This window comes from Ictalurus furcatus, chromosome 13 (genome assembly GCF_023375685.1).
Source record: "Ictalurus furcatus strain D&B chromosome 13, Billie_1.0, whole genome shotgun sequence".
In the NCBI taxonomy this organism is placed as follows: domain Eukaryota; kingdom Metazoa; phylum Chordata; class Actinopteri; order Siluriformes; family Ictaluridae; genus Ictalurus; species Ictalurus furcatus.
Genome location: NC_071267.1, coordinates 1781491 through 1796743, shown reverse-complemented (window position 1 = coordinate 1796743; position 15253 = coordinate 1781491). Strand labels below are relative to the sequence as shown.

Genomic DNA, 15253 nt, shown 5'->3' with positions numbered 1-15253 from the left:
GCCTTGCTTTACCAATACTTTTGATGTTTTAACTGTTTATAGTTACAGTTGGGGAAATAAGTATTGAACACGGCAAAAAAAAATTCAGTAAATCTATTCCCTATGAGGTTATTCACACGAAATTTTTAGCAGACATCAGTATTAACTCAAGGAATCCGGAAATATACAGAATTCACAACATTAAAGTCCATAAATAAAGTTATGTGTAATAAAGTGGAATGACACAGGGGAAAAAGTATTGAACATGCTAAGAAAAAGCAGTTCTCCAAGGCAAGGTAACGCAAGGAACCATCTGAAATCCGTAAGTAATTATACCTCTTATCTGTACAAATTAATATCAGCTGTGTTAGTAAATTGATGGTCTATAAAAAGGCTTTTCATTACCAAGGTGTCACACAAGAAACAACTCATGATGGGTAAAAGCAAAGAGCCAACACAAAGGTGTGAATTATGGTAGAATGCATTTGATGATAAACTTAGTCACATTGTAATGAACAAGACAACACAATTATTATTAATGTATCATTATACCATAATACCCATGATAAAAGCTTTTGGTAATTCAGCTCTTTGTTAAATATTCAAGAAAGTTTAGATATTCTAAAACATTTAGAAAGAACTGTTGAAAACATTTATAAGAAAATATTTAGAGATCCGGTAACAGTGAAAATATTTTAAACAGTATTGCGGCAAAGTTCAGTGAGCCTATGATCCGTGGCGACAGCAAGACCCGGCGTGTTACCCAAGTTCAGCAGTGCATGGCTGCCAAAGAGCCGTCCGACAACGTAATCTTCTCTTACGAATCAGCAGTGACTTTGGAGTGCTTTGTTTTGATGTGCTATAAGAGAAAGGGTCGGCGTGTCGTGAAGCCGAAAACTCAGCATCCTATTAAACTTCACGTTTGGGGGCCCATATCCCATCAGGGAGCGGGACTACTAGTTGTCTTCGAAGGTCAGTTCAACCCAGTACAACAACGTTGAATCATTTCGTGCCAACAATTGTAATTTTATTCATTTACAACTGCATCTTTATTTATTTTAATTATGGTCCATGAATTTTACCATGAATGCATCTAAAATCTAATTTGGCATCATACATGGGAATAAAACTCCACTAAAGAGTCCAGAAGCTCAATAAAATGCTTATTATGCTTAAGAAACAATAAGAATATATTTCCAAAGAATCTGATGCAAGGGCAACTCAAGTAGCATGACCTAAAATCACAGATACATTACTTCATATACCTCAGAATTCTAGCACATGATTTGTTATGGTGGGTGCGTGGTGGTTTAGTGGTTAGCATGTTTGCCTTGCATCTCCAGAGTTGGAATTTAAATCCAGCCTTTGCATGTTCTCCCTGCGCTTCGGGGGATTTCCTCCAGGTACTCCGGTTTCCTCCCCAGTCCAAAGACATGTGTTGTATGATTGGCATTTCCAAATTGTCCGTGTTGTGTGAATGTGTGCACGATTGTGCCCTGCGAAGCGTTGACTCCCTGTCTAATTTGTGAATTATAGTGCAGTCTAGAGGTGAATTTAGAGCATACATCTCGATGTCGTTTATGTTCCCTGACTTCTTGTCTACTGACTTCACCGCCAAATTAGTTTGTGTGTTAGGTACAAACGTGAAGAATACATTGATAGAGTTGATAAATATGCAGTTTACTTTACTTTCAAGTGGGAAAATTAAGTTGAGAAAAAAAAAATTGTAATTTGAGATGGGGTAAGAGGGCAGGCCTTTCAAGTTAAAATTGGAGATTTCAAAATACCTACACAACTATGAATCATTCCATATGTTGAGAAACCAAGCCCAATTATCTTGCTTCTCAGCACAGACTGTTCTCAGAAATCTGTTGATCCCTTGGTTGGCATGCTCCACCTGCTCGTTAGCTTGTGGGTGGTAATTTGAGTTTAGGCTAGCCATGACTCCCAGCATTTCCATGGAGCTGTTCCACACATGGGACGTGAATCATGAATGACATTAGACATGAATGAATGGATTTGTGAGCCGTTTCAGCAGCAGTCATAAAAAATCCCAGAATTGTGCTTTTCTAAACAGAACAATTTGTTGTATTTGTACTTATTTGTAAAATAATTCAGAGGAATGGATGTACATTGGGTCTGTACTTTGTTCTAATTCAGAGAGATGATGTGTATGTAGTTATGATGTTATGGGTTTTTTTTTTTTAAATGCAAGAAGTGCTTGTCCTTCTTGCTCAAGCCTGTAGAGCCAACGGCAAACAAGGTATGAATTGCAAAATGCATATAAAGCTAACTGAACAAAGAATTACACATAAATGTATGTGTATCTCCAGCTGAACAATTGTCAGGTAAGTATCGTAGGTGTATAATTACACTTAAATATACACATATAAACATAACATCCACTCCATTATAATTATACAGACAATAAAACAACTCTAACAGTATACCTAAATAAAAGAAATAAACATTTAACAACAGCATAACATATTTCCGTAATCCCCTTTTAAGACAAACCATAGACTCCACTTTCGGTTCCTTCACACTGGTGCACCGTGACACTGGCTCAATTTGGCACACTGCCCAGATTTACAACAGCAGACCTGTTTTGCTTTGTAATGAGTTCTCTTTAGTTTTCCAGCTGACCATCACTACCAGCGTTAGCTAGTTTTTTATGGGAGTTACATAGTGCTATATACTTTTCTGTAAAGTTTATTTTTTTCGCATGGCATTTTGCTCACTGTGAAAATATCTGGCTGCAGGTTACAGCATGTTGTGGCATGAAAATACATTATGGGCATGTCTAATTTAAAAAAAAGACAAAAGACCTAAGACAATACTAATCTTAATTCGGCTCTGGAATACAGTTTTCAAACTGGTTTCCTCTGACACTTAATACACTCATGCTGAGGCAGTTGTTCTTGTTTCTTTGTTTGCTTTTTACACATTAACCTTTAAAAGAATTTCAGCCAAAAAAACAGAGCTTTTTTTTTTGTTTCCTGAATTACAATTGAAAGTCTATACCATACTTATGGACCCAACTGTGTACAGTATATAATATATACTACACGGTCCATACGTATTTGAACAGTGACACAATTTTGAACATTTTGCCTCTATACACCAATCAATCAAAATGTGATTTAAATGTAGAAATTCAACTTTGACTCAATGAGGTTTAACAAAAAATATTGCATTAACCGTTCAGGGTTACAGCCGTTTCCCCTCCATTTTCACAGGCTCAAAAGTAAATGGACAAACTAACAATTATATACATAAAGATTATTTTTGGCATGCATTCCATGATTACAGATATTACAAAAGTCCACAATTAAAAGAAACTAAATACTAAATAGTGACTACTAAAATAGCATTTAAGTTAGGTTACAGTAGGAATACATTAGTGACATCAGTGTGACTTACTATGGTTGATAAAAATATACTGATATCCAAAATATCCAAAACAATTTAAAACAAGTAATAAAAAAGGGAAATTTATAGTATCAAGATTCTGCACTATTTGTAGGTTACTGTTTAAATGTGAAGCTCGTGTTCAGACGGCACGCTAATAGATTTGATCATTTGATCAGATTTGATCAAACTTGTGGAGTCCATGTCAGCTCTGTGTCATTAAAGAAAAATGGTGAAAAAAAGGTTATTGGTATCATAAATTGTAAGGAAATTGTAATAAATTGTAATTTTCTAATTAGTAAATTAGGAATGCATCAATACCATTTGTTCAGACTTGAGTAGGTTTATTTGTTATTCTTCAATAACATTCATTAAAATCACTGCTCATTTGTCTGTGAGAGCATCATGGTATTAATCTCTGTACAATCTGATTTCATTTTCTTTTCTTTTGTCTGTGTGTGACAACCGCACTGCAGTGAGCCAGGGTTAAAATATTCTTTAGCAAAACAAAAGGAATTTTCCCAACCGTCTTGTTAGTCTGGTTTGACAGCTTCGTACGACAGCTTTATTATTTTTTAATTGTTATCCTCTCCTCTTATACAGTCAGCAGCTGCACTGACCGTCTCCCGACATAGTACAAGAGTTCTACAGCCTGGTAAGCTTTTTATCTTTTTTTTTAAAAAATGCATTTCTGCAGGTATTTCAATTTCTCAAAAACTGGACTTAGAACTACACTGAAAAATCTCAGCTATTTTTATTCAGTTCTTGCGTGTTAAAAATTAACTAATAAAAATGTTTACTTAAAAATAATTAAGTATTTTTAAATGCTTTATTTTGCTCTTGTGAATGCAGAAAAGTAATGAAAAATAACAAATACACTTACTTGATTTAAATGATTTTTTATTAAGTGTTATTTGTATGTGTGTATTTTCTCCTTTATGATTATGAATTAAATGTGTGTGTTAATGTATTTTTATTTTCAACTTCAGATTTTCTGTTCCCCATGGGGTGTCTACTTCTACTGTGTTTGGCAGTGTTGCTCTTTATGAGTAAGTCTTTACAACAGAAAGGTGTTTCCAAATTTCTTCTCTTATTGTAGCCCATCCACCACGAGGTTTGATGTTTTATGCATACAGATATGGTATTTTTTGCTCACCAGGGTTGTAAATAGGGATTATTCGTGTTGCTATGTCCTTATAGAAACTCGAACCAATTGAACCATTTTCCGCTGACTTCTCTTATCGATAAGGCAATAAACGAATCATGCTTAGAGCTAAGAAATCACTGCTCCTTGAGACGACATGAGCAAGAAACCTTTAGAGGAAGCAGACTCAAAAGGTTCACCAGATAGTGTGATTATAAATCATTACTGTACACAGTGTAGAATATATGTACAAATAAAATATAATGATCAATTAATAAACATTGCACTTTGTCTTAATAAGTTTGATGTATATACATGATAAATAAATGAGGGAAAAATCGGTGGTGAATCTCAATATTTATTCATCTCTCTCTCTCTCTCTCTCTCTCTCTCTCTCTCTCTCTCTCTCTCTCTCTCTCTCTAATAATAGGCAGCGTGGCAACAGGACAAAGCACAGAACCAACAACAACAATTCCAGGTAAAGTTTAACTACCTAAATGTGTAAATATTATTTCCGCCCATTGTATTGTCCTCCAACATCTTTAATCGTATTCAAATGTGTGAACATTACAGCCATCGCTTTACTGCATCATATTTAATTTGCATATTCGAGAATTGTACACATTTTTATTGAAATGTTGCTTGTCGTTCAAATCAAGACTTACTGTTGAGCATGTACATGGAAAATAAGTGGTCACCTGTCGCATGCTAGTGTGAGCACAGGGATATTCTTATAGTTGGAAGGCAATTAAACAAGAATTCAGACACTCCTAAATATGTATATTCATAAAAGTATCACGCTTGCATAATTCATATAAAAGCTTGCAAGAGACAACGTACAAGTGGCTTTTCTTTTAATTTACCATAATGAGAAAGGTGAATTAATGTTAATATGAAATATTATTCATTCTGAACACCCCCCCCCCCTTCTCTCTCTCTAAAATTAGGCACCGTGACAACAGGACAAAGCACAAGCCCAATACCATCATTCCTAGGTAAAGTGTAACTGTATAAAAGTGTGAATATGATAGGATAGTATCGACACTGGAGCAAATGCTGCCCTCGAAGTCCCAGAATGCAATGGTGCCGAGTTATAACCTGAGCGCATGTGATGATGACGACAATACGCTATGCAGCTGATTGCATTATTAGCATAAAAGTGTATGTGGAAGAGGGTCGGATAGTGTTTCATATGTATTTTGTAATCTGAGCAATTAACCTTTCTCCCATCAGCTCAGTATAAAATTTTCTTTCTAAAAAATAGAGTGGGTTACATATGATGTATCTCAAATGTTTGGGGGTTTTTTTTCCCCTTTTTTAAATGAATATATTATTAATGATAATGAGTCTTTATTGGTCACATATACAGTAGAGCACAGTGAAATTGTTTTCTTCACATACCCCAGCCTGTCAGGAAGCTGGGGTCAGAGTTAAACTGTATTACACACTACAGCTTTCATTTCCATTGATGGTGAAGTGTATGATTGGGTTTCACTTATAGATTTTAGTGTCATGAAACAGTGGTGGAAATATAATGTAAATATATGCCAGTAAACTTTAGCATACAGTAAAAAATAAAACATTTTTGACTTCGCTGTCCTTATGCAGGACATTAAACGTAGAATCTCAGTGTCACTTGCTGGGAAAAAATTAATACCTAGAATTACGATGTAAAATTTTTTTTTATTATTTGTTCCAGGTTCACCTTTTTTCCCAGTCGGACCTGAAGCGATAACCCTTATTCAGAGTGATGGAAATTATGAACAAATTCTGCTGGAGCAACCATTCTTGTACGCTGGAAAATTGTACTATGAGCTCTATGTAAGTATGAAAACAGGACATCTGTTTAGTCCAATCTTCACGCTAGTCATCCCCTAAAGATCACGTGAATTATCACATGGTTCACATGTGAAAATTTACACGTGGTTTTTAAACAATTCACACGTCACACTTCAAATTTTAACGTGTTATATTTTTCCCTTTGTGTGTGTGTGTGTGTGTGTGTGTGTGTGTGTGTGTGTGTGTGTGTGTGTGTGTTTTACACATGATAATTTACTTTCACAAGTGATTTTTAAAATTAAAAAAATTATTTTCACATTAGCGAAAGGCAGATATCAAGCATTTTAAGGTAATTGGCAACCTGTGAGCACGGCTGATTTATGAAGCTGCTCGAGCCCCAAAATCCAATCAATACACCCCCTCGATCAGCTGTAGGTTTAGACATGGGTTTCATAAATTCTTCTGCACTACTAAAATATTTATGCAATGCTTATGAATGTGTTATGAACGCACTACAGAGGGACTCTTCAAGTAAAGTGCTACCCAAATCTTAGTTGTATTTTCTACATGTTCTCTGTTGGTAGATGAATAATTCATATCTTTTCTCTCTCAGCTGAGTATGGATGGTTATGTGGCTTTCTACATTCCAAATATCGATGATGAACTTCCCAATCCAGAACTCGGCAAAGACGTCATCGCTCCACTGTGGACCGATATAGAAGCTGACGAGGGAGGAAGATGGACCTACGAGCAGGCGACAAACGGCTCTCTTATAGAAGTAGCTACGGCTGAAATTAACAACATGTTCCCCGGTGTGAACTTTTCTGCTTCCTGGGTTTTTGTCTCCACTTGGGAAAATGTACCACTTGAAATGGCTTCAGGGGTAAGGGTCGATACACGTTGACTCAGCTAAACATTTGTAAAGTTGATGGAAATTTGTATTTCGGTTTGGTCATGAAAGCAGTTACACACAACTGTAGTAAAAGATTGATAAATAAGGCCCAATGTCTAAATATCTAAAAAATCTAAAATCTTCATTCTCCGTCAGGTTGTGTCACTTCAAGTCGTCTTGGCCTCGAATGCTGGAGGTGTCTCTTTTATCCTCATGAACTATGGGACTATTCCCTCTATTCCCTCTCCTTACTGGCTGGTAAGAACTTTTAAGTCATCAAGACATTATGGCTAAATAATGGGAAGAAATTCACTCCTCACATATTTCCCATGGGGTGTGGAATGGATGTACTTGATTTGTATTTATTTATCTTTTATAGGCCGGTTATGACATGGAAAACAGTAATTTTGTCACCATTTCATTAAACGATTCCTCTGAGCTGTCTTCAACCAGTAACGTCTATATCCCTGGTCGCTGGGCTTTTCCGGTTCACAGTGCATCTATAGGTCATTATTTGCTCCTTTTTCATCGCGTTGACAATGTCATGTGTGCTGTAACTCATGTATAATGCAGAGGTGTAAAGCAGTATATTTACAGCAGCGTTATTTGATAATCATCTCGCTTTATCATACAGGTCCTCCTGTTCCTGAAATTTTCTATCCATACTGGCATGGCACAGAACTTGATTATACTGGAAGTGTCTTTCAAATTCCACTTCAGCAGGCATTCCGGTTCTTTGGATCCTATAAGTACACAATATACGTAAGAAACCTGATATATATATAAAATAATATAAATTAAAAAAGAAGATATACTGTATATTACATTTTGGTTTTCATAATAAATAAAAAAAATCTGCAATCATAGAACATAAATATTTTCAATAATAAATTCAATAATACATTTATAATCAAAGACATTTTCAGTTACAAAGAATCACTATTTTAGTTTCTCATTTGAATGTTTTCTTGATTTGATGTTGTTGTTTTCTTTTCTTTTCCACTCATTTCTGTTTTAGGTGAATAAGAATGGTTTACTGACTTTCTCTGAGCCTCTTGATGAGCCCAGTAGCAATAATACTGCCAATATTAACACTGACTTCATCGCTCCACTCTGGACTGACTTTGAAACTGAGAACAGTGAAAAGATCGTCTATCAGGAAGTCACCAGTGGTCCTCTTCTGTCCCGAGCGACACAAGACATTAATAATATGTTCCCAGGGAATTATTTTTACGCTTCATGGCTCGTTATAGCCACTTGGGAAACGATGTCATTTGAAAACAACACAGGGGTGAGAAGGGATTACTGTTAAAAATTTTATTTCCTTACTTCACATTCATTTATCATCACGCGTGATTTTTACTTATGATTAATATATTTTATTTAAGAATGCAACATTCCAAGCAGTCTTGGTTTCGAACAGTGCAGATGTGTCTTACGTCATGCTGAACTACGGACCAATTGATTCTACTGATCAGTTCTGGATGGTGAGAATAACATGCTCATCTATTTTCCTAATGTTGTAACACATCGCAAGTTGTTTGAATATGAGGAAATCCAAAATAAATTGTATTCACCGTGTTGTTTGGTTACTTTTTAAAGGCTGGCTATGCGTCAACGGACGGTAACTCCTATTTCATTCAAGAAGCAGACACCTTTAACCTTTCTTCAAGTAGTAACGTCCAGATTCCTGGTCGCTGGGTTTTCCAAGTCGCCACGCCACAAACAAGTGAATATTCTGTGAAAATTTGTTCTTTTTGTTCTTGTGCTAATACTCAAACCAGGTTTTAGAGCAGGAGTTAACTGGGATATGTTTTAAATGGCAATTATCTTTTACACTAATTTTATAGGTCCTTTGTACTTTATATTATTTAAGTTCCATAGCGACAACCATCTCCGTCTATAATACAATTCCCAGGTTTATATTAACTCATAATTTAAGACTAATAACAGTCTTTGTAACAGTCAGAGGTCAAGCTGTAACTTTTTAAGTTTTCTGATATCTTCTGGGCATTTTAATATAACAGCATGCCCCCATCATGGTTTATTCCTTACTTATTACAGTTATAATATAGAATTTAGTAGAACGAGCCTGGTTGACTAGTTTAAATTATGAATATGGGAGTTTAGAAATATTATCGATTAGAAATATTAATGATTATGTCTTTCTGTTTGTCTTACTTTGTAGCACCCTGTCAATATTTGAGCTGCGCTTGGAATGAAGCTTGTATGCCGATTAATGGAGCATATGGCTGTGGCTGTGGGGACTACAATACAAGGCCCAACCCGGACACTTTTGGTATATTTTTAAGTCTCCCACTGCAGTCAGTTTGTCCCAATGGACAATGGTTGGTCGTCAATGGAATATGCTTCCTACCAAATCAAAAATAAGCAAGCATAAGGCAGCAAGCATACTTAATGCAGCTTATTAGAGTTATCGAACTTTGCATGAATTGACTTGGGCATGCCTTGTTTGTATCACATACTTGGCTGTGTAGTGCAATAGTAAAAGTTATGATTGCATACAGTATGTGTTCACTCCCACTGATGTGAAATTTAGTTTTGGTGCAACCAGTTACCATCAGAATTACATAATTAGTCAAATGGATTCAACCTGTGAAGCGGTGTCACATGATTTCAATCTCAATACAGCTGTTACTGGGTTTTAAAAAAATCATGTGGAGGAAAAACATGGTGCAGCCATGACTCTGTACACCAAAACATAGTGATGAGGGGATTAGTCAGAGAAGCAACGACTCTCAACATGATGCGACCACCACCATGCTTCACAGTGCAGACGGTTCACAGGGTGGTGAATAGTTTTGGGTTTCTTTCAATCTTATCAGACCAAAGAACCTTTATCCAGACGACTGCCGAGTCTCTAACATGTATTTTGGCCAACTGCAAACAGGAATACTTATGCACGTCACTGTATATTAATTTCCCCCACAAAGCAGCTTAACACATTAAATAGTGTATTTGACATTTTACTCATTTTCCAAATACAATACAGTTTCTAACTGTGAAAGTAATTTCATATTTCTCTGACCACTACATTTTCAGACGCCATTGAAACATGTTCAGGCAGCACTGGATCACTGTCTCTGTCTCGCTGTCAGCTCTTTGAGGCCGGATATCCTGCAGAGGTTCTCCACCTCAACGACCGAAACTGCATTGGGCAGCTCGACTATGACAGGCTGGTGTTCAGCTTTGACAGTAATGCCAGCATGTGTGGCACAACTCTGGAGGTACAAAACCAGCACTCTTTTATCACTTTAAATGTACATAGTTATATTACTTACCCCTAGTTTAGACATATCCAATTTGGGATATATTTGGATGTCTTTAGTTTGTATTCGATGCACCTCTTGATTAATTTCATCATCACAGCACACCTGTAAAAATAAGGTGTAAAGGCTTCGTCATACTTCATGCATGTTCGAGTGGCTTCCACGCACAATATAATGTAAATTGGAGCAAATGGATGTTGTGCAGTGTCTTTACTCATAGGGCCTTGCACACGCTACATTATGATTACTATTTGAAAGGCAATGATTGATTACCTGAATTTGATACATTATAATACACTTTGATTTATTTGCCCCTGATAAATATGTGACCGACTTTGTTCAGAGTGTGTTCAATCAAAATCAATCCAGTGCATCAGTCCAAATTGTCAGATCGTTGCACTTCTATTCAAGTCATGTACATGGCAGCTTGGCGAACTCTAAAGAGCAAGGTGTGCCCAAGCCGACTGTACTGACTTCATACCCAGTAAGCTAAACACTTTCACTCAATAATGCTTGAGACCAGGAATCATTGTTAAGGGAATTTACTGAGCAAAACATGTAAAATTGCTAAATAAGATGCAAGCGTTGTATAAATAAACCGTTCACATTGTATAAACAAGCACATTGTGCTCTCAGCAATGCATATAAAACAATTACCGCTTTTCTGAAATCCTTTTAAACATATTAAATGAAAGGAAACATCAGTTTTAAGTAAACAATCTTTACTTACAGACAGTGCCTCGTTAAGTGCTATTAAAGAGCAGGACTGGCATGGAGAGTAAAAAACATGTGCAAATTCACCAGGCTGCAACACTGAACTGAGGGGTGCCAAAACCCTAAAACCTTGATCAAGCCAAAATACAGATTCGCATTAAAACAAGCTTGATTACGGTGTATTAAGGATTGTAGATTGAGGTCTGGTTACAACCCAAGTCCACCCAGCCTTGATATGTATTCCCTTGGATATTCACACAGCACATTCCAACTCAATCAGGGAAGGTCTGAGGCACATCAGGGATCCAGACCAGTGTTCCTTTTATAAAGGAACACTGGTCCTGGAAATCCCTGGCTTCCCCACAACACAAACATACGTGCCCAGGCATTGCTATGGTCCTCGTGAGTATGGGAGATACCACATGTGTGGAAAGAGATGGAGCAGGGGACGCTGCCAGATGGATGGCTTTGTCGAGTGACACCAGGCAGTGGCACTCGACCCACTCTGCACTCTAGCACAACCAGCTCGAGGGTGCCCTCAAGGTCCCCCTACTTGGCAAACAGCTTCCTCGTCCATGTCTGTAGTAATTAAGCTGCTGCATGAAGATGAACAGTGAACTCCATGAGTTGTAAGGTCTGGAAGCGTCACCGATGTTCTTCTGGAGTCTTGTCGACCAACTGCAGCACCACCTTCTTTGTGCTTTTGCCTTCCTAACAGCAAGGGGAGGAAGCGAAATAACCACTTAAGCCACCCACATGCAGCTGCTGCACACTTGGAGAGCTCGACGAAGGCCTGTGGATCTTCATGAGGACATGAGCGTCATGAGTATCACATGTATACTGGCTGGCATGGCCACAGATGGAATCACTGCTGTTGGAGTAGTAGTAGTCTTAGTAGTCTTTGACCATCAGTCTTTGGCCTGCTCCTTAGGCTGGTGAGGAACATCATCTCGATGAGTGGGAAAGTTTATTCGGTGGTGTCTCATACCTCTCCCAGATTTCAGCACCTCTGTAGAACCTGGCAAATTTGCACTGGCAAATTTCAAATGTCACATTACCTTTAATTAATTTATGACCATGAAAATATCAAGAATGTGCAAACATAATAGTTTAGCTTGTGCCTAATAAAAGCAGTTACACGCCTGCATTACCCTCTGAATTATGTTTTGTGTTTTGTGTTCAAGGGGAAAATTGAGCACTTAGTGTCTTAGAGGAGTAAAAGGCAATGTTTTCTATTTCAGTTCACTGGCTGGTCTAAGTATTAAATTTAGATAAATTATACTTTTATGATGTAATTATGCAACACAGAAACTCAATACTTAGAAAGTTCCTATGATTTCCTAATTTCTGTAAATCTGTTTGTGTTTCTTTAGAATAACGGCACGCACATCATCTTCAAGAACAACGTTGGATCGACCGACGGAATGGGTGTGATCAGTCATGTTGGAGGGATAAATATCGCCTTTTCCTGCGTGTATCCACTCATCCAGAGCATCTCCATGCCCATGGCCATCGAAGCTTCTAAAACGTATAAATCTAGCAGCACTGTCAAAAATTCATTTTCAATGTTTGTTTTTTTCCACCAAACCTTCTGGAGTGGTGAGGCTGCTTTTGCTGCTTATATTATACTCACAAACTCCCATTTTAACACCCATTTAACATCTTTTTACTTTAGATTTGATTTATTTTTAATTTTTTTGTATCTGTACATTTGACTTTTCATTGTTTAGTGAGCTTTTATTTCAATTCGTATAAAATATTTAGTTTATATCTACTCCAAGGTACAATACTCTGCTGTACACAATCGATTATTACTATTTTTATTAATATTTTATAGTTACTTTATTATTAATTTATTCTTAGCTTTTTTCCCCTCTATATTCTGCTTTTCCCCTTATGCTTCTTCCCTCTTTTTTATTCCCTTCACAGTGTATTAAGCAAGGAACTGTCTACTGAGGGCTCATATCAGATCAGCATGATCCCGTATCCCGATGCTTCATTCCAGGTTCCATACTCTGGCAGTGTGACCCTAGAAGTGAACCAACAGATATATGTAGCTGTGCAAGTGGATCAGTTTAACAGCAATCAGATTGGCCTTGTGCTGGACAGCTGCTGGGCCACGCCCGTCAACCAGATCGACTATTACATCCGCTGGGACCTGATCGTTAATGAGTAAGAGAAAAAAATTCAAATGTGACTGTGGCTTTCAAATCCATTATGGAAAAGCCATGTTCATTGAACATGGGATCATCACCATTTTATACCTGGAGTTTGCATATGTGAATTGAAGTAAACACAAGTAACATGAATCAGTGAATAATGTATAAAACTCACACAGAAAAATAAACAAATCTTGGGTACAAATCACATATGCGCTAAGTGTGACATGAGACGACTACACTCTCTTTCTTTCTCTCTCTCTAGTTGTCCAAACCCCGCAGACGGCACGGTGGCGGTGTTGCAGAACGGTGTCTCAACATCCAGCCACTTCTCCTTCAGGATGTTCACATTCACCAGTTTCCCTAACCAGATCTACCTGCACTGCCAGGTCCATCTCTGTCTGCTGGAGTCAGGCAACTGTGCACAGGTATGTTTTCCAACATGCTTTGGATGCTTTGATGCTTTGGAATAATTAGCAAACCTGTGCAATTGTGTTATACATTTGTGTTTCATGCAATATCTCCTCTCATTTCCTCTCTCAGCCATGCGATGGACAATTGCTCAGAAGACGCCGATCTGTAGATGTCTACGACTCAGCTGCAATTAGCATGGGATTCTGATCTGTTTACAGTTGATGTAACAGTACTACTTTTTTCTTCTTCCGTTTTATTCTAGAACTAATCAAAGTACTGCTTTGCATTTAAAAAAATTATAATCATGAAGGCAAATGGTGTTAAAGTTATATTACAGGTATAGTTAATAAATATCCTGAAAAGTTGCATATGTGATTTCAAATATGCTTTCTTATCATTAAAAATGTTAATGAATTATTTTCTGTACTGCCTTTATTTTTCTATCTAATCATTGATAATAAATCTCTCAAGCATCTTATTCTTAGTATGGTTATTATTACAATATAATTCATGATTTAAAAATAAATAAAGTTTGTGTTAAAATTGCACTGTAACACAACAGCATTAATCAAAATGAAACACTTCGGGGGGGAAAAACAACTGCATTTGAGCTGATACATATTGCAAGAGCTTAAGGGCTAACTCAGGTTCATAAGTATTTGGACGGTGCCACAATTTTTGTCATTTTGCCTCTGTACACCACCACAATGGATTTGAAATGAAGCAATCAAGATGTAAGTGAAGTGAGGACTTTCAGCTTTAATCCAATGGGTTTAACAAAAATATTGCATCTACGTGGTCCCTCCATTTTCACAGGCTCAAAAGTAATTGGACAAACTAACATAATTATAAATATTAGGATTATTTACTTGGATGCAAGTCATTTGCAGTCAATCACTGCCTCAAATCTGGAATCCATGGACATGACCAAATGCTGAGTCTCCACCCTTGAGATGCTTTGCCAGGCCTTTTACGGCATCTGCCTTCAGTTGCTGCTTGTTTGTGGGTTTTTCTGACTTCAGTTTTGTCTTCAGTAAGTGAAAAGCTTAGCTTTTTGTCCCCCAAGGGCTCACTCTGGGAGCAGAGTTCTTTCTGGGTTTGCCCTGGGGTTGTGGTCCTGGAAGTTATGTAGGGCATGAAAATCCCTACATAGATTAGGATGTAGTATGTCTTGTGAAGGCACCCAGCACTGTTCCTCTGGCCCGAATCTCTCCCATACAATGAGGTATTCTAGCTTAACCGTTCTGCGCCTGGAGTAAAGGATGTTCTTTGTCAGGTATGCCGGCTGGCCGTCAGTGTCTAACAGATCAGGAGGGGCGTCAAGTGGCACTTCAGTGGCTAGCGGGCCAGGGTGACTGATTAACTTGTTTGTTTTTTTTTACTTGAATAAATAAATATTAATTAATTTGAAAAACTGTAGTGTGTATTTACTCAGGTTGCCTTTGTTTTATGTTGTATTTCATTTGAAGAT

General features: G+C 37.3%; 2 protein-coding genes across 5 annotated transcripts in view; one reads left to right on the top strand and one right to left on the bottom strand.

The window, feature by feature from the left end:
* The window catches only part of LOC128616688 (pancreatic secretory granule membrane major glycoprotein GP2), an 81202-nt gene extending 66181 nt beyond the window's left edge, over positions 1-15021 (bottom strand). For 3 of the 4 annotated variants that reach the window (XM_053639428.1, XM_053639429.1, XM_053639431.1), the window contains exon 1: positions 14950-15014. In XM_053639428.1, the coding sequence (XP_053495403.1) occupies positions 14950-14999 (50 nt within the window). In that variant the 5' untranslated portion in view covers positions 15000-15014. Of the gene's footprint in view, positions 1-14949 lie in introns of all 4 variants that reach the window. The other variant, XM_053639430.1, reaches the window with a different exon arrangement.
* Positions 3917-14260, top strand: LOC128616684 (alpha-tectorin). The gene is made up of 18 exons (XM_053639375.1): positions 3917-4045; positions 4380-4439; positions 4965-5012; positions 5482-5529; positions 6234-6355; positions 6927-7196; positions 7362-7463; positions 7585-7711; positions 7840-7967; positions 8224-8496; positions 8594-8692; positions 8808-8934; positions 9394-9504; positions 10269-10453; positions 12583-12737; positions 13139-13381; positions 13634-13796; positions 13912-14260. Exons 2-18 carry the CDS (start codon positions 4394-4396, stop codon positions 13987-13989), a joined length of 2325 nt encoding a protein of 774 aa, XP_053495350.1. The 5' UTR covers positions 3917-4045; positions 4380-4393; the 3' UTR covers positions 13990-14260.
* Positions 15022-15253: the final 232 nt, after the last annotated feature.